General features: G+C 41.3%; 2 protein-coding genes across 4 annotated transcripts in view; both read right to left on the bottom strand.

Annotated features, from left to right (window-relative positions):
- Positions 1-216: 216 nt before the first annotated feature.
- Positions 217-4,415, bottom strand: pttg1ipb (PTTG1 interacting protein b). Of its 3 annotated transcripts, none has more exons than XM_084908156.1 (7): positions 4,252-4,410; positions 3,861-3,916; positions 3,647-3,755; positions 3,036-3,138; positions 2,646-2,711; positions 1,207-1,253; positions 217-758 (listed from the first exon to the last, which is right to left on the bottom strand). In XM_084908156.1, the coding sequence occupies exons 1-7, from the start codon at positions 4,364-4,366 to the stop codon at positions 715-717; spliced, it is 540 nt and encodes a 179-aa protein (XP_084764282.1). In that variant the 5' UTR covers positions 4,367-4,410; the 3' UTR covers positions 217-714. The 3 variants fall into 3 exon arrangements, 2 of the variants coding, with proteins under 2 accessions (XP_084764282.1, XP_084764283.1); XR_014797176.1 differs by having other exon boundaries at positions 717-758; positions 2,631-2,711; positions 4,252-4,414; XM_084908157.1 differs by lacking the exons at positions 217-758; positions 1,207-1,253 and adding an exon at positions 2,070-2,168 and having other exon boundaries at positions 4,252-4,415.
- A 1,743-nt stretch (positions 4,416-6,158) lies between these two features.
- myo10l3 (myosin X, like 3) overlaps positions 6,159-17,235 on the bottom strand; it is a 54,876-nt gene continuing 43,799 nt past the window's right edge. Inside the window, exons 24-41 of the mRNA XM_084907853.1 lie at positions 16,597-16,627; positions 15,685-16,494; positions 14,739-14,862; positions 14,194-14,437; positions 13,978-14,073; positions 13,697-13,790; positions 13,360-13,415; positions 13,078-13,220; positions 12,383-12,577; positions 12,040-12,197; positions 11,547-11,670; positions 10,888-11,185; positions 10,193-10,400; positions 9,896-10,032; positions 9,600-9,723; positions 9,058-9,513; positions 8,074-8,265; positions 6,159-7,891 (exon numbers count right to left, since the gene is read on the bottom strand). Of these exons, the coding sequence (XP_084763979.1) occupies positions 7,787-7,891; positions 8,074-8,265; positions 9,058-9,513; positions 9,600-9,723; positions 9,896-10,032; positions 10,193-10,400; positions 10,888-11,185; positions 11,547-11,670; positions 12,040-12,197; positions 12,383-12,577; positions 13,078-13,220; positions 13,360-13,415; positions 13,697-13,790; positions 13,978-14,073; positions 14,194-14,437; positions 14,739-14,862; positions 15,685-16,494; positions 16,597-16,627 (3,595 nt within the window). The 3' untranslated portion in view covers positions 6,159-7,786. The remainder of the gene's footprint in view (positions 7,892-8,073; positions 8,266-9,057; positions 9,514-9,599; positions 9,724-9,895; positions 10,033-10,192; positions 10,401-10,887; positions 11,186-11,546; positions 11,671-12,039; positions 12,198-12,382; positions 12,578-13,077; positions 13,221-13,359; positions 13,416-13,696; positions 13,791-13,977; positions 14,074-14,193; positions 14,438-14,738; positions 14,863-15,684; positions 16,495-16,596; positions 16,628-17,235) is intronic.

The following is a 17,235-nucleotide window of genomic DNA, read 5'->3' as shown; positions in this document are numbered from 1 at the left end:
CATGGTGGGGCTGGACCAGAAGACCAAACAAGTGAGCAGAATATTATTCTCAGGAACTGAAACATTCTTAGATTGCTTAATTTCCACTGTCAGTTGGGATATTTTGGAAAATTAACTTATTAAAAATATTTTGAAATTTGATTTGTTCATAGGCCAAAACATAAAAGAACATGTGTGAGAGAAACAGAGGGAAAAAATAAAACAACTAAAAAAATGTATGATTTTTTTTAATTTCTTTATTTTTTTATTGGCAGATGATTCAGATGCAGTTCAAAAACACGCATTTTCTTTTGTTCAATAAAAAACGAAAATAATTCTGGAATGCAATAAAAATGGAGAAAAGGACAAATATGTTACATGAACTATTTAAAGAAAAAGAAGTGTTGAGCTGCAGACATGGATGAGTCAAATCGAGAATACTGTAAATGTAGTATGAAAGTGAAACTGCTTGTTACAGAAGAAGCACCACAGCACTCGTCAGCTTTGGACTTTTACAAACTAAACTGGGGATGCTTGCTTTTTCAAATTAAATTGAAATTAATGCATAAGAAATATTAATCAAGCAAAACAGTGCAGCATCAGGCTAAGAGTATTCTGAAAACACTGTCGCGCTGAAATCAATCAGACAGTCACAGTTTATCATGAGCTCCTTGTAGGCTGTATCTCCGTATTACTGGCTTCAATAGGATCAACTTAACGAACGGCTGCTTCTCCTTAATGATCATCCATACGGGCGTATGGGTTATCCTTCGACATACCTGAGAAGAATAATTGAAAAGAAGGATGTGTAATCAATAAAACCGAGTCCAGTTGTTTATAAGAATATAAATTATTCAGGGAAGTTTGGTTTACATTTCATTAATGTGATTTAAAATGTAAGTCTTTTGACGCTGAATTGTAGTTTATCAAATATGTGCAGTACAGTGTTTCTCCAGTAGATGGCACTCAATGATAGTTTTTTTCCGCCCTCTTTGTGTAAATGGATTAATTTTCACATTTTGTTTTCTTCTGCTCAGATTCCATTATCTTTATCTGTTCCTTAATCTATCTCATCATAGTGTTGTGGTTTATTAATTTTTTTTCTATTTTGCTGCTGTTTGATCACTGCGCATACAAACTGAGCACTTTCAAAACAAACCTCTCTGATAATCAAAATTTACATTTCATAACCCGTTCAAGCCACACAGAAAAAGTAATTAGTCTCACCGTATTTGTGCCTGATTTCATCATGCCTCATCTGCATTTCTGACCTCCTGAGAGGGAAACAAAGACAAATTGTTAGGCAACAGAGGATGCTGACACTGTCACATGACACTTATTTTAGTTTATGAAGTAGAAAGCAAAATTTTCACAGAAAAAAAAAAAAAAAACTTTCCTGCCTGTCAATCTTTTTTGCTCTTTTTTGGCACCGTCCAATCAGTCTAATTCAATTATAACAGTTGTGATGAAACACAAAGCCAAACAGTAGCGCTGGATTCCCAGAATATTTACTTTTCCAGCATGGTGTCCAGGAGCAAAATGAACCAGCACCCCGGAAATAAGATCAGCCTGCTGTTTATCTAATGAAGTTAAAGTCATTTTCAATCTCAACAATAAACAAGTGACATTATGTTTCTTATTTTTGATGTACCATCAATGATTTTATGCCGCATAATAACATAACGCATTTAGTTCCTTATGGATGAGTTTGATTTTTACACACGATTACCTTAAAAGTTTCACATGCCAGTGTTTAAATCACTGGTTAGGTTTGTGGTAACATATACTACAGCCTAAAGTAACATTAATTTTATGTTTAGTGGCTAAAACTTGATAGTTGAGATTGATTGTACAAATAACCTGTGAATGTTCATGTCCATCAAAAGGATAAATGTTAAATTCAGTTTAAGACTTAGATGACTAATTAATAATCTGGGAGACTTTGTGAACAATCTTCATGTTTCATAACTGTATAGTTATGAAAAATGTAGAGTCTCTGCTTCTGTGCGAAGCAGACATGCAGAGCTACAAAAGCTTTCGTGGACTAGTGCCTCTCAATCTGATGGCCATAAAAAATGAGCAACATCAACCTGCAGCAACAGATAGAGCGATGGACCGTGGAAGAAGAGAGCCTGAGAAGAAGGTAGAGATGTCCTGGGCATGCCCAACATCACAAGACAGTTGCTAGCCTGGAGCCCATGAAGAAAAAGAAACAGGGGAAGGCTGTGAAGCACCTGGCATAGGTTTTTGATGGCCTTTGCTCCAAAAAGAGCAAAGAGCCTAACTAGATTTATTTCATTATCATTATCAGGGTGTGGCGTCAGAGGAGGCTGACCCACACAGCTGATCTCTATTACTTAATCATGCCTCCCCTATATGAGCAGGATGCCAGGAGTTGATGAGAGAGCTGTGTGCTGCACTGGACTGAGGCAGGTGGAAAGCTGCACAAGCAGGAAAATTCAATAACATTGTAAATAAAACCTTTGCGTGCCTTGGGTCCTTTATACTACAGTATATGGATCAACTTACTCAAGACCTTACACAGAACTTTATATTTTGCCCATCTGAGTCAGGCACAGTAGTAAGGTTTCGGTTAATCAAACACTCTGAAATTGTGTTATATGCATGAAGATTTAAGTTAAAACACATACTCCACAGACATTCACCTCGCTTTCTGGCGGTCCTTCCTCAGCCGAGTTTGTCGCTCCATCTGCATGTCTTCTCTCTTTCTCCTATTAAAAAGACATTTTTGTTTACATCAATTCACCACCTTTATGTATCTGCACATAGACATTTATATTATATATCAAATATGAGCATTTGCTTTTAGCTTTATACATTTACAGAGCAACAAAATTGAAGGCAGTTATAAAATCAGAAGGACCAAAGTTACTGCAGCCACAAATTCTGGCAGCCTTCTGGAGATAGCCGTATCAGCCTAGCCTCACAGAATAACAACCCATTGTGTTCCCATCCTCCTCGTCCTCCTCCTCCTGCTTCTGCTTACATTTTGATCCAGATTTAACAGTGAGCACTTCATGTGACTTAATGCTTACCCAATTTTTTCACACTTGCAGCAGCAGAAGCAGCAAACAAGAATAGCGATGATGATGATACCAGCCAGCACCGACACGGTGATGATCAATATCTGGAAGTTGACTGTAAATCAAACGTGGACACAAGGACAGAGTGAAAAAACACCAAACACCAGCTTGCATGAGCAAATCTTATCATTAAGTAAACATAGCAATGAACTACTAAGTGGAAAAGATGCTAATGTATTTTACTCAGAAGATGATTATGATTTATGAAGAAGACCTGCACCACAAAAGAGGGGGAAAAAGCACACTTATAAGTTTTTCTTTCTTGGCTGACGTGGTACAAATTATTTTTCTTACTGGTTAATCTTGCAATCTGGGCTTTTTTTCACTTATTTGTTCAAAGTCTAAAATGTCATAAATGTATTTTACAGACAACTTACAGCTGCAGTAACATCTTCAAACTGGACTCAAAGTCCAAACTCGTATATTCATTTTACCATCCAGCAAGAAAATGAGAAAGTCATCACAACTGAGAAGCTTTCCTGGACAATGTAAAAAATATATTTCCCCCATGCAAACATCGCGCATTAAATAATAATAGTAACAAGTGTGTTTGCCAGTCTTACGCCAGCATAGCCCCCAACGTGCATCATTCAGTGGACAAACGCTGTTGGAGGGCAGGATGCTCTTCACCGGGTATTCGATGCATTTTTTGGTCGTTATGCACCACAGGCACTGCAACAAACACAGTCATAAACAGTTACATTTTATCTTATAACTTCCCCTTTTTATGGCAAACATTTACAGGATATGTTTTTGGCTGAACTGCAGGAAACTTACTGTCACATTCTGCAAGCATTCATCACAAGTGGTGTTGGATTTCAAGGCACAGGGAGCTGAAACAGAGAAAAGCTATGACACACACCTACAAGAAGTAAACTAATATAACCCTGAGAGAATTTAACTTTCTGTGACATATTAAGGATCACTGCAACAAAAGAAGTAACATTAGCCTAACTGAGACAGGCAAAAGAAACTTTTTCTTTTGTGTTTGTGTGTATGTGTGTGAATGCTACAAGAATATGTATAAAGCCACTGAGGATTATCTTTACATTTGCTTCTACGATTACGATAAGTCCACTGTGTAGATGTCATGTGACTGCCTCCTGACCCGTCTCTGGCACTCCAAAACAAAGCGCTGCACTAACACATACAAGAAGAACAAACTTACTGTCCGCTGGAGCAGGAGTCGGTGTTTGCGCTGTAACTGTAATAATACCGCAGGAAATTAGGACAAAAACAAAGGCGGACGGGCTGTACATGGTGACACGAGCGCTGGACTGCATGGAAAAAACAGAAAGGCTCGAGAGGAGTGAAGCTGAACCCCTGGTTTACAAGCGGTGACGTCATGAACTCCTGACGCTGGTGTCATCAAGCAGCTGCAGGGTGACACATCTCATTGAAAAACATGTTTTATTATTGGGAGGGAGAGCGGAGAGTAAGGACACACTGTGCTCATTAGCTCTCTGAGATTCAGCACATATCAGAAAAAAACACTTATATTATTTATACTTACTCCGTATTTGACAGACACGGAAAATCTTTACCACCTCACACCACAATGATTGCATTCATTCTAGATTCAAGCTTCTTATCGTATAATATTGACGTTTTAGTGAGATTTATTGGGGTTTTGTTGTGTTTTCTATCTTCTTTAGATTAATTTTGTGCCTTTCCAAGCTATTCTGCTATTGTAACACCGTGATTTCGCTGTCATTCGGATAAATAAAGTATTTCCTGTCTTTCCTTATCTTTTAAAACTTTGCAGATTTGAGTTTATAAAACAAAAATACAAGCGGAAAATAATTTATGGTATATAATTACGGACTTTAATACGACTTTACTGACCCCAGCACTACCAACCAGCAGTAGTCCCATCTATCTATCAGGTTCTACTAAGGATTAGCTGATCACCAGCAAGTGTGAGCACCTCTATAAAAGCATTACTTTCGGCAGTTTGCTGCTCTCAGGTGTGTATTAACACAGTGGAAGCAGGAAAGAAATCAGTATTGATCTTAGAGTAGCAATCTGGGAAAGGTTATTAGACCATTTCCAAGCAATTTAAAGTTCATCATTCTACAAAATGTTATTCTCAAGTGGAAAATGATCAAAACAATTGCCAATCTTCCGGTGCCACTAAAGTCACTCCAAGATCAGACTGTGTAATCCTCAAAGAAACTGCAAAAATCCTAAGAGCTACATCTCCAACTCGACAGGCCTCGGTTAGCATGTTAAATTTTAAAGTTCATGGCAATACAATTGGAAAAAGACCGAACAAGTATGGCTTGTCTGGAAGGATGCCAGGAGAAAGTATCCTCTCTTTTAAAAGCACATGGCAACACAGCTTAGCTTTGCAAAGTTGCATCCGAACAGACCACAAGACTTCTGGCGCAATGCCTTCAAAACAGACGAGATTAAAGTGGAGATGACTGGTCATAATGCACAGCACCACGTTTCTTGAAAACCAAATACAGCATATCAGCACAAACATCTCATACCAGCTGTCAAGCATGATGGTGGAAGGGTGATGATTTGGGTGTGTTTTGCAGCCACGGCATCTGGGCACCTTGCAGTCATTTATTCGACCGTGAACTCGTTTGTAAAGTATTCTAGGGTCAAATTTGAGGCCATCTGTGTGCTACAGAGCAGGACAATGTTCCCAAGCACAGCAACAAATCCACAAGAGAACAGCTGAAAGAGAAAAGGATCAGGGTGTTGCAATGGCCCAGAAAAGTCCTGAGCTCAACCTGATTAAAATGCTGTAGCGGGACCTTAAGTGAGATGTGGTAGCGTTTTGCAATATTTTCATGTCATAAAGTCTCGTCTTTTCTTTGGTTTGTGTTTTGTTTAATTTCCATGTGCTGTTTTATTCCCCCCCCACCCAACTGGCCATGGCAGTTTGCTGCCCTCCCCAAGCCTGGTTCTGCTGAAGGTTCCCTCCTGTTCATAGGGAGTTTTTCCCTCCCACAATCAGGAAAGAGTTTATTCATAGAGAGTGGGTCTTTACCTTACAGTGTAAATGTTGTCATGTCAATATGTTGTCAGGTAGATATGATAAAAGACAAGATGGATTCAAACAGCTTTTGAAATACAATAATTTATTAAAGCATCTTTAAATTCTGATATAAAACATTTTCTGATTCTTCTTCAAAACAATCAGAAATCTCAGAAATACAGTCATCATCGATGGCAAGATCAATCTCTGGTTTGGCCGCCGGCAGCTGACCAGAGCGCCTAAGTGAGTATGATTGGAGAGCTATGGAAGACAGTGATGTAATGTGAGGTAAATACTAAGTTTAATATGTTGCGATCACATCATCCTATCATGAACTATACTGTAGGTTGGCATAAGCTTGATTCACTTGTGTTCTTTAACAATGGCATAAGCGCGGCAAACGTCTTCTGGTTAGTGAGACAGTAACAGAAACTCAGCGAGTTGGGTGCTGAGGGCAACACACACAGCAATTACTTCAGCAGTGGCGAAAGCTGAGAAACATGACACAGAGTGGCTAAAAATCAACAGTAAGTTATGAACAGCTCGTCCGCTTCTGAAACACATCAGTTTTTCTGCATCGCTCCATCCACAAATAACAGACACAGAAACTTACAACAAAACTGCGTCACTGCATTTCAAGCACACTATTCGCTTCTCCCAAACAATTTTTACACTTCAATAAATAAATAACCCATCCTCACATGGCTGCTGACATCGCTTAAAAACCCCCAAACAAACAAACAAACAAACAAACAAACAACAACAACAACAACAACAAAAAATCAGAGAAGGCGTTTTCATGTATGCTTTGTCAAACACGTCCGCGAACATCAGCTTTGGCTTTTACATACACTCAGCTCAAACATGACATCAGCTCGACTCCGAGTGCCTGTTTGAGGACAGAAGCACAAATTTTATGACCGATTTATTCATCATCGCTTTATGAGACAATACAGTGTTTATAGACACTGTGGTGCAGTTGATATTCACATTTAATTTCTCTTTCTTGTCTTACACGAGGCAAACTGCAGTTAGAACTGCAACTCACCATTTTATATTATGATCCTGCAAGGCCACGTCTACTCTTAAAACTATTACAATAGCCACAAGGCAAAGTGAAGAAGCTAAACTTTCTGCTTCCTGGGAGAATGACAGTTATTTTACACAATAACCTGAGGGAAACTCCATTTTAGGGGAACATTCATCACAACGGATCGCAGTATTCAACAGAATAACCGCTTTTAAAGGTGCCAGTTCAGTCAGTGTTTGTTTTCCATTGCAACACATTTACGACCTCTAAATGGGGAAGAAAAGCGCTATAGTGGCAATCAGAGAGTTGAACTGTCGATTTTGCGATGAAATTTGGGAGGAAAGAGCACGCGAGCTCCTGCGAATTAGCCTGTACATTAAAATAAATCCGTGAAAGGATACCTGAATAGCTTTTCAAGTAACGTGAGAAAGGACCAGTGTAAAGAGAAATGCGATCAGCTGACATTTTCGGCGACTGCACGGAGGGCGGCGGCACACCATCGCTTGAATGGTTCCCACATGTGCTTCAAGCAGTAAAGAATCAACATTGTGTCATGGCAGAAAGGAATCTTTCTGAGTGGAGATTGCCCGTGTTGCTACGTTGCTCAAGTCAAAATCTCTGTTGCCTTTCCTTTGCCAGGTGTCGGTGGCTGAGTGCGTGCTGTGGTCCTGCCCAGCGGAATCACCTGATCCAGCTGGTTCCATAACTGGATACAGACTTCACACTGCAGCGCTTCTTCACGATCATGTTTATGTAAGCTTTCATGATCTTGGTGATCTCTCCAACCTGCCAATATACAGATGAAAGTTATTTTTTTTAAAAGCTGCACTAAAAAAGTAATGTTTAAATTAAGGGGAACCGACTCCTCTTTGTCTGGAACTGTGGCCCTTTTGTTCTCGCCACAATGCTTTATCACTCTGGGAAAAGAAGCTCCCGCTAATGAAAACAAAGAGGACAAACATGTGTACCTGCGGGGTTTCAAAGAACATTTCTCTCTCATCCACAGTGATCTTGTAGGTGCAGGGCTGTGGAGCACCAAAGAAGATGATGTGTTCATAAGGAAAGGTCTCCAGAGGCTTTGGCTCCCCTCGTTTGTAGACGGACACATTCTCAGCACTCACACTTAACCACAGATCATGTGGAAATCCTCCTTCTTTGCACTGCCAAGACACGAAAATACAGTATTATCAATTGTCAGTTTAATATTGCAGGCTGATAATGAACTAGGCAGACTGGGTATAGGCCAGATATAATGATAACCCACGTATATACAGTTTCTTTGCTATTATCGTTATAAAGTTTTGGCATTTCAGCCCTGAGTTACATTCAAATCACACCAGCTAACCAAAGGCATCAGTATCATCTTTGGAGCTAAGAAATCACACGACTATGATGTCATGGCTTTGAAACTTAAGAAAAAAAACAGCTAAGCACAGCTCCTCCTGTAATGGAAGACAAATCAAACGGAAAAGTCCACTTCAGATGAGTTTGGGGTTGAATGAAAGGTTCAAATGAAGGAATTTCACCCAGAGGTTGAAGGTTTTGCGCCACATGAGTCCAAATATGTGAAATTTGCATTTCTAAATTTACAGGACTTTCACTTCTATTTCTAAATGTACGTTCAGGTTTTAGTTGCAGATGTTAAGGCTTTTTTTTACGAGCTGAAACAATGTAACAGGTCAATGTCAGTGTTCCTGCTGGAGAAACATTAATTATGATGATGTAGGAAAAGCAGTAGCAGGGCGATTAATCACACTTCAGTTTTCAACTTCAAAGAAATCATTTCACATAGTGAAGTGAACAAATTTTAGATTTTAAGAGAAAGAAAGCGCTCGATCAATACTTAGCATCTACAGGGTCGCATTGTTAATGTATCTGAAGTAATAATGCAGGGAATAAAAACTCGGACTGGTACATTACTGACAGCAATGTGGTTTAAGATTTAAGCTTACCTCAACATCAAACAGTGTGGATCCATATCCAGGCCACTCTTTGATGATAGTCATATATTTGAGCATAGCCTGGTGCTGGTCTAAACCGTTGAGGCGGGACCATTTCTCCATGATGCTCGCCCTGGTTGCAGACATCTCCTCCTTTATCCACATCTCCAGCATCTGCTCCTCCTCCATGCGCTGCTTCTTCATGGAGCCCGTCTTCAGCCCGCGACGCAGCGTCCCATCGAGGAAACTGGTCCTCCGACGCTCCAGAGTTTGGCCCGACCCCGAGGCTCCACCCACCTTGGTAAACTGTAAGATGCGATTGCGCAGGCGACCCACGGGATAGACGTTTTCCAGGTTCCACGTGACTCTTGTTTTGTCTCCATACAGAAACTGTAGGCGGAGAGCGGCAAGGTGCTGCAGGGTCTCTTCACGGGCAGGGAAGTGACCCCTGGTTAAACTCTCGTGGGCCTGAAGGAAGACGAAAAAACAAAATGATGCAAACTATGCACTTGATTTTCTCTTAAATAAACTAGAATATGAATGGTTAAGCATACCTGCTCAAACATGAATGCAAACTCTACTCCTTCCTTTGGCATGCTTTCCACATCCAAGAAACAGTAGAGTTTGAAATATAGTTTCAATTGGCCTTCATCCTGGGCTTCCTCACTGCCAGCCAGTCTGAGGAAGAACGCATAAATCTATCACTTTCACATCTGTTTTTATCTATCACTGCAATATCTTCTTTTCTTCTCATCATGTCCTGGACATAAATATTTATGTACCTCTTAAAGTGTTTGCATGATAAAACATATTATCTGTTAAAAATGTATCCATGTGGTGTAAAACATACCTTTCAAATTTAGCCAAAACATCAGCGACAAGGACCCTGCTTTCCACCGCTTTGTCAACACTGTTGTTGTGCTCAAAGAGGGCAAACATGTTCCTGCTGTCCTCCATAGCCAGACCTCTGATTAGCTTCTCCACCACCTGAACAATAAAAGACAAAATTAAAACCACGCCTTTAGGACACATTAGTATGGCTCTTTCCCCTGCTGTGCATGCTAAGGTAAAAAAAAAAAAAAAATCCCAGGGCTGGCTTGCAGAGAAACCTTTAAAAATTTCTATGTTGCAGCTGCAAATCGCTCACCTCTCCAGCAGTGGTGTGGGAGTTAATAGAAATCTTGCATGAGCCTCCCCCATGGCAGTAGACTGTGGTGGTCATTTCCTGTCTGTTAAGCAGTGCAATAATTTCCTCTTGGGAAGGAACAAATTCTCTGGTCTTAGTCTTCTTCAGAGACTCACCGATGAAATGGGCAAACATTTCGATTTCTGTGCCTGGGAACAGCTCCTTAATCCTGAGGAAACAGAAAAAGAGAGCGAACAATAAGTTTCAGCCAAAGTACATCTTCCCATTGAGGTTAACTGAGCCACATCCATTCCATGATGGAAAATTTTACATGTTTAGAAACCACAAAGAGATACTTAATATAGGGAGTATAAAGTCTGTAGGACAGGCAGTCAGCTCCGAAGGCCCTATAACTTTTACATTTTTTATCTTAAGTCCAACTATGGGCCTAACTGGACCCTTATTTTGATCTCAACTACAGACATATCTCTCCTTACTGTGACACTCATCTCCTTTACAAAATCAGAAGACACATGAACTCAAAACAACCTTCTTGGTGTTTTTTCCCAAGCAAATACGTGTCTCCAGCACCACATTTTAACATGAACACACACACACATAAGCACTCATAAAATAAAAACAATATCAGTCATGCTGTCACGGCTGGATGGTTTGCAACCAGGTGTTAATTTTTTCTCCCTGGAACATGCCCATACCGTTTCAGGTGAAACTTGAGGTAGCGTAGGATGCCTCGGCTGGGCAAGAAGGTGCAGCTCATACAGGTCAAGAGATGCCAGTGGGCGCGATTGGCAGGACTGTTTGGGTGCGGGACATGATTGGTTTGCTTGATCAGCTGACAGTAAACCTCATCCCTTAATGGCCTCAAGTCTTGACAGGTCTGCAGGATTCCCTGGATGATTGGCACAGGGTCAGACACAGCCTCCATCTCCTGCAGCGAGTTGAAAATCTTCAGGGCCTCATCCTGCAGGCTGGTGTAACCCTTTTCTTTTTGCACTGAGGGAGACAGAAATGGGTAAAGTTAACCTTCAGCCTCAATACTGAACTTGCTCAGTTGCCTTAAGTAACCAGTTATTTTACAACTGAGCACATTTGAATAGTTTTAATGTATTTAAAGTCTAAATTAATGTGCAAGATTTGCAAGAAAAAAACTGTTTTATATCCTAAAATAGATATTGTGGCAGATTCTGCTACTTACTGAAGAAATATACAACAATTTAAATTTTAAAAATCCATGAATAAAGGTACATTTTTCAACCAAAAACTGCACTGAATATTTTAAATTTCCTGATTCTCGACAAGCAAATTCATCGACTGCAATAGTTTGTATGCAGCAGCTACAGGACAGCGCACTTACAGTGGATGCTGACGTCTCCATAAGGCAGAGGTAGAAGAGGGGAGTGCAAAGGATGCTGGGTATATCTCAGGATAGGGTTCCTCCAGTATGTCTGCTCCACTGCCTCCACGTTCAAACTGCTCTCCTGGTAAGACAGAGGAGAAGATTAGTAATCTTACCTTTCAAATCATCGATTTTTCTTACATAAAAGAAAGTTTACGCTTGATAAGAAAAAAATAGAGCAGCAATAATGGCGATGATGCAGACTATCACTGCGGTAAATCGAGTACATGGCCAAGTGTATGTATGAAAAAGAGACTCAAACAAGTACTGAAGCAGGACAAACTTAGGCCAAGAGAAGATCACAGCACACAGATAGTGAGTACAAGTACCTCACTTTATTACAGTGTGTGTCCTTGCCAGAGGTTTGCATGACTGAAAAAAGTTTGATTTACAAAAATGTCAATGAAATGTGATGTAGTCTGTAGTCAAAATGGGGGAAAACAGTGAATACCTTGATGTCTCTGATGAGTTGCTGTGTTGGAGTTTCAATGGGAACTTTGCTGTCTATGGCAGCCTGTATGGCATTCGCCCACCTCATGGCTTCATTCAGCATTTTGGTGTAAAGCCGATAAGAGTGTTTACGCCCATGGACAATTATATTCCAGTAACCTGGGTGAGAAGGAAAGATAATCATGCACAAGACAACAAAATTTCAGGAAATAGACCATAAAGGCTAAATTGTGCACATTGGGGTTTATATGTTTTCTTAAATGTTAAAGCTTAGGACCCAAGGATAACTTATGTCTCTATAAGCATTCATTTATTAAGATGACACTGAAGTAAGTTTAACTGACCAGTGTCCTTGAAGACTTTCTCATCTGGCTGCACCACGGAGCAGAGGCTATTGAGGACCAGTGTTCCCAGTTTGGAAGCACTACGCTCCGACGACTTGTAATAGTCCAGAGAGTTAGTGGTGAGAACAAACCAGCGCTTCTTCAGCTTCAGAGAAGTGCTTTTGGCTCCAGACTTCATCTCTTTATGGAGCCAGCCTGTGGGGGTAAAATAAGAAATGATGGCCGAGTTGTAATACCTTCAATATTCTGTCCACCAGACAATCACGTAGTGCACAGCTGTTAAACCAGCACATATAAGAGGGCTGTCAGGACTGATCTTCCATCAGTGAAGCACAACACATCATCAGAGCCTGCCATCGTCCAGGTCACAACCTCCTCAGACCAAAACAACCAGCATACAGCTTGAGACGCAGCAGAGTGGGCAGTTTGATCATACATACAACACACTTCCATAGTCAAACTGATGGCAAATAAAGGAGGACCACCTAAAATGTGATAAAAGTGTAATATATATTACAATAAGATGTGCAGTCTCTCTGTATATTTAAATTTTCATATTTCTACTTTTTTACTGGGGGTCTTGTGACTTTAGCTTTGACTCTAAGCTTTGCACATGTGGATGTGTACAAACGGCAAATAAAGAGCTTATCTTGTCTTATGTAGATAGATTCAATCCAATATCAAAATCCTCTTACCTCTGACTATAAATTCCTGTCCATCAACCCTAGAGTCTCCCTTAGATTTTTGCAGCAGGCCTATCCAGTGGTGCATCTCCTCGGGCGTGTCTGTGTTGCAGTGGATCACTCTGTTAGCCGTGATGATCACAAACGAGTTTGGTCTGGGAAAGAAAACATAGCAAAATTGGGTTTTTTTGTCCTAGTTTTTGTTACTCATGTATCTGCTGTGGGACCACAGGCCAGGGTTTTAATACATATATGCAATCAGGCAAGTGTTTGGGAAAATTGCTCATTTCTTACCTGTCTGGGTTGTCTGACGCACAAACAGAATCAATCAAGCCAACATCTAATGTGCCCTGGACAGGGAAAAATGGTGTTAATGGCAATAATTGTCAAAAAATGTATCATTACTACAGGAGTATAATCATCTTTATATAAAAATATATGTTTTTAAATCTAGCAGTCTTTTAGGACCAAAGAAATAGATGGTGGTATGTGCACTTTTCTTCTTCAGTTTAGATTACTATATGACCCAGAACTGGACTGCTATGCGAGTCAATTTCATGCTTCTTCACTGCTGCAGAAATACGGAGTTGAGGCTGGGGCCCAGGCAGGAGAGAGGTAAAACAGCACTAACCACCGCATTCTTTGGGTTGGCCTGTTCGTGGTGCATCTCCATGAGCTGCTCCGGACTGGCGCTGTGGACCCGACTCAGCACATTAAACCAACCGCTAAATGGGTCAGAGGGAGTTCAAAAAGCAAAAGTCAGCAAAAGTGTAATTGAAAATGACACCGCGAACTTCCACTGGCAACCACAAGGGGGAACTTTATTTCTACACATCAATTTTACGGTGAAAGGAAAACACTATTTACAAAATAGCTGCAGTTTGTTCTGAGAAATCTGTGGATGTGATGTACCTGGCATCTTCAGGAGACTCTGCGTAGATGTGGTACGTCCTCTCCTCAGTTACGATATTCAGTGCATTTTCCTTCTCGTGATTGTCCACTATTTCCCTGCACAAACAAAAAGAATAAACCATTACTGCATGTGGCTATGTTTGCTTCAAGCTGGTAACAATGAGTTCAATCAAAGCTAAAAATAAACAAATCAAGAAACAGAGAACTGAGTCTTACTTGGCTGCACGGATATCGATGGTGCCTTTCAGCTTCTCTTCGCTGTCATTCTCGAAATACATGAGCTTCGACTCGCGCAGAACGAACCAGCGCATCTTCCAGTTGCGCCGAGACAAAGTCGACATTCCTCCTCCTTTCTTGTAAAGCCAGCCAGATTTGAGGGAGTCCTGCTTTGCGCGGAACCACATGAAAGTTTCGTCTTTGAGGACGCACCAGCGACGGCGCCACGGGATCATCAAACCACCTGAGAGGTGAGAAAAGGATGATAATTTATTTTTGTTTACGGTGAAATCTCTCTACGACAGATGGAGATCGCACAACTTTGTGCACACAGAAAGATGCATCCCAAAAACACAATGCATAAAAAGCTCCCTCAGTGAGTTAAACTTCACAGCTCTCACATAAACCTGAAAACATCAGCGGAAAACAAATGCGTAAAATACAAAAAGAGCCTTCAAGAAAACTCACAAAATGGACATTAAAGCTGCACAAAGACAATGTGCATGCCTGCTGGTCAGTGTCGTGTTTTTATTAGCTCTACTCACTCTTCATGTAGAGGTAGCCATGGAAATATGGAGGCCCGGTGCCGTTCAGCAGATTCATTCTGCCATTACAAACTTCTTCATCTGTGTCAACATATCCATCATTGTCCTCATCGCTGTCAATGAACTGCAAAAAAAAAAAGACAGCAGCATTTGAATAGATTGGACAGACTTTTAAACTGAAATCTTAAAGTAATAATTACTTCAAAAAAAATCCACAAAGGCAGAAATTTATAGCAACAATTTAAGTTAATTTCGTTTTTTAATTTTTCTGATGGTGAAGTCGAGCTGTTATTTTGCACTTTAAGGGCCTAAAATCTGTCTGACTTTGTAGCCACGGTGCTGCCAATCTCCTTTAAACTTGGCTCACACACATCCACCCACACAAACACACACGTGCCATTACATGCACCCATCCTTCTTCCCCTTTGACATTTTGCTGATCTCACAGTGTTGGGTCGCTGAGTGCAGATTCACCTGCTTGTCAGCAGAGCCAAAACAAACATTTTCAGCATTGCTGCTCAGCGATTCTTAAACAAGCCTTTTGATAAGACGCAGCCTTGCAGAAATGCATTTTCTAACCGACTTTAAGACAATCTCTCTTGAGGCAAGACGAGGAAGTATAATAAGCGCTGAGGAAATCTAGGTGGGTTTCGGTGTACCGGAGAACAATGGCTTAAGGTAGACCGGATATGGAAACAGAAAATTCAGTGACCCCATGTTTTTGTAAACTCTGTGAGCAAAAATTTAAAAGATTTTAACAAACAATCCAATTTCTCTACAGGGGATTTCCTGTCTTGGCTAGATTTACTGATTTACTTTCTTCTTCCACTGGACCTCAGAGTTCGTGCCAAATGTCTACCTATTTAAAAGGGAAACTCTGCATTTTTTCCAGTTAAAACAACTCCACAGAATTTAACAGCCATGACTTTTTGTTGTCATTTCTCACCGAGTCCGAGCTGCCTCTGAAGGAGTCCAGGCTGTTTTGAGTGCATGAGGATTTTCGCAGCACCTCCTCATCTGTGATATGGCCATCGTTAGTGCTAGCACCTGAACTCCCATGGGCCTCCTCAAACTCTTCCTGGTCATAGTCTGACTCTACGTCTGGCAGGTTCGTGTGAGTTGGCTCTTCATTTACAGGCTCAAAGTCTGAGGCCCTCTGGCGTGGCCGCTTTTCTCCATTAGTAACCAGTGGAGGAGGTGGAGGGATTTGGGAGTCTGTGAGGACAGGGGCATGACTCAGTCCATTGGGGGTATCTTGGCTTAGCTTTCCTGCTGCAGGGGAGGCTGATGAGGAGGAGACCACTAATCCTCCTGCAAAGGCAGGCGGAGGAGGGGGAATACTTTGGAATACTTCCTTATCAAGAGGAACTGCAGCTGGAGGTGGGAAGTCAGGCAAAGCGATGCGCTCATCCTCCGCGTGGAAACCCTCATCTACCTCCTCTTCAGCTAGAGGTGCGGTAGATTCAGCTGGGTCGTGGAGGTTCTCCTCGCTCGAGAGGGATGGCTCCAAACCACCAAAGTCCAGCAGTTCCAAGAATTCAGTAGCCACACGAGAAGCCTCCTTTTCCAGTCTGTAGATCTCGGCATCCCTCATCTGACGCAGCTCCTCACGTGAGACGTCCCCAAGAAGCGACACGCTGTCTTCCTGCTGCTTGTGCAGACGCTCGATCTCCCTCTCGAGCCGCAGGATCTCCTCCATCTGACGGCTCTCCTCCTCAGACGCGTGGCTGTTGGACAGAGTCTGGGACAGCTCCTTCTATCAACCACACAAGTAAAGAAAGTGCAGAATTGTGTTATTTATGTGAATGCATTCATGGGCATTCTTTATTTTCGACATTGGAAGAGAAACTGAAATTACCTTTTGACAAGCACCGTTCATGAGTGCGTTCCTAAAAATAAAATATGAACACGTTAGTCATGAAATGAAGAAAGAAAATGACTTGACAGATGACTTGGCTCCTCCTGGAAATTCCTGACGAATCACAAAATTTAGCAGTTTTGTATTCCAGTAACAGTTAAAGCTGTTATTTCAGGCGCTGTTTTGTGTGTTAATGCATACATAGATCTGCACATCTGTTTCTGAGCCACATTATTCTTGTGAGTCTCATGAGTACTACATCGCTTAACATCAGAATCTCCGCGTAGCTCGTGACTATATGTTGCCTCTCAATTCTCCCTGTTTAGCATGGTGTAGGCGGCATAAGATGTTGACAGATTAACCTGCACTTGACCCCGCGATGACAGCTTTTTCACAACCACTGGGAAAAAGCCGGAGCTTAAAAAAGCGTCTGTCCAGAGCCAATCGCAATGGTCGCTCTACGCGTGAACCAACCAAACCCATCTGAACTCTCGACCTTAATTGTGATGGCACATCTGTAAAGTTTCGGCAGAGACATAAATGCCTGCTAAAGGGCTCAAAACTGCCCTTGTGGCCGATTCTCCAAAAGCTGGTGTCACCTGCACCACCAGCACCAGCTGCCATCACAACATCCACACC

This window comes from Perissodus microlepis, chromosome 16 (assembly GCF_051167445.1).
Source record: "Perissodus microlepis isolate ML-2025 ecotype Zambia chromosome 16, ASM5116744v1, whole genome shotgun sequence".
NCBI lineage: Eukaryota > Metazoa > Chordata > Actinopteri > Cichliformes > Cichlidae > Perissodus > Perissodus microlepis.
This window is presented reverse-complemented; position numbering and strand designations above follow the sequence as displayed.

What these genes read in the sequence shown, in the direction of transcription:
- pttg1ipb (XM_084908156.1), bottom strand. Translation starts at nt 4,366, where the DNA reads ATGCAGTCCAGCGCTCGTGTCACCATGTACAGCCCGTCCGCCTTTGTT. An exon ending in AATGCTTGCAGAATGTGACA is followed by an intron (nt 3,756 to 3,860) that starts GTAAGTTTCCTG and finishes TGTTTGTTGCAG; the next exon opens with TGCCTGTGGTGCATAACGAC. An exon ending in ACGTTGGGGGCTATGCTGGC is followed by an intron (nt 3,139 to 3,646) that starts GTAAGACTGGCA and finishes TTTGATTTACAG; the next exon opens with TCAACTTCCAGATATTGATC.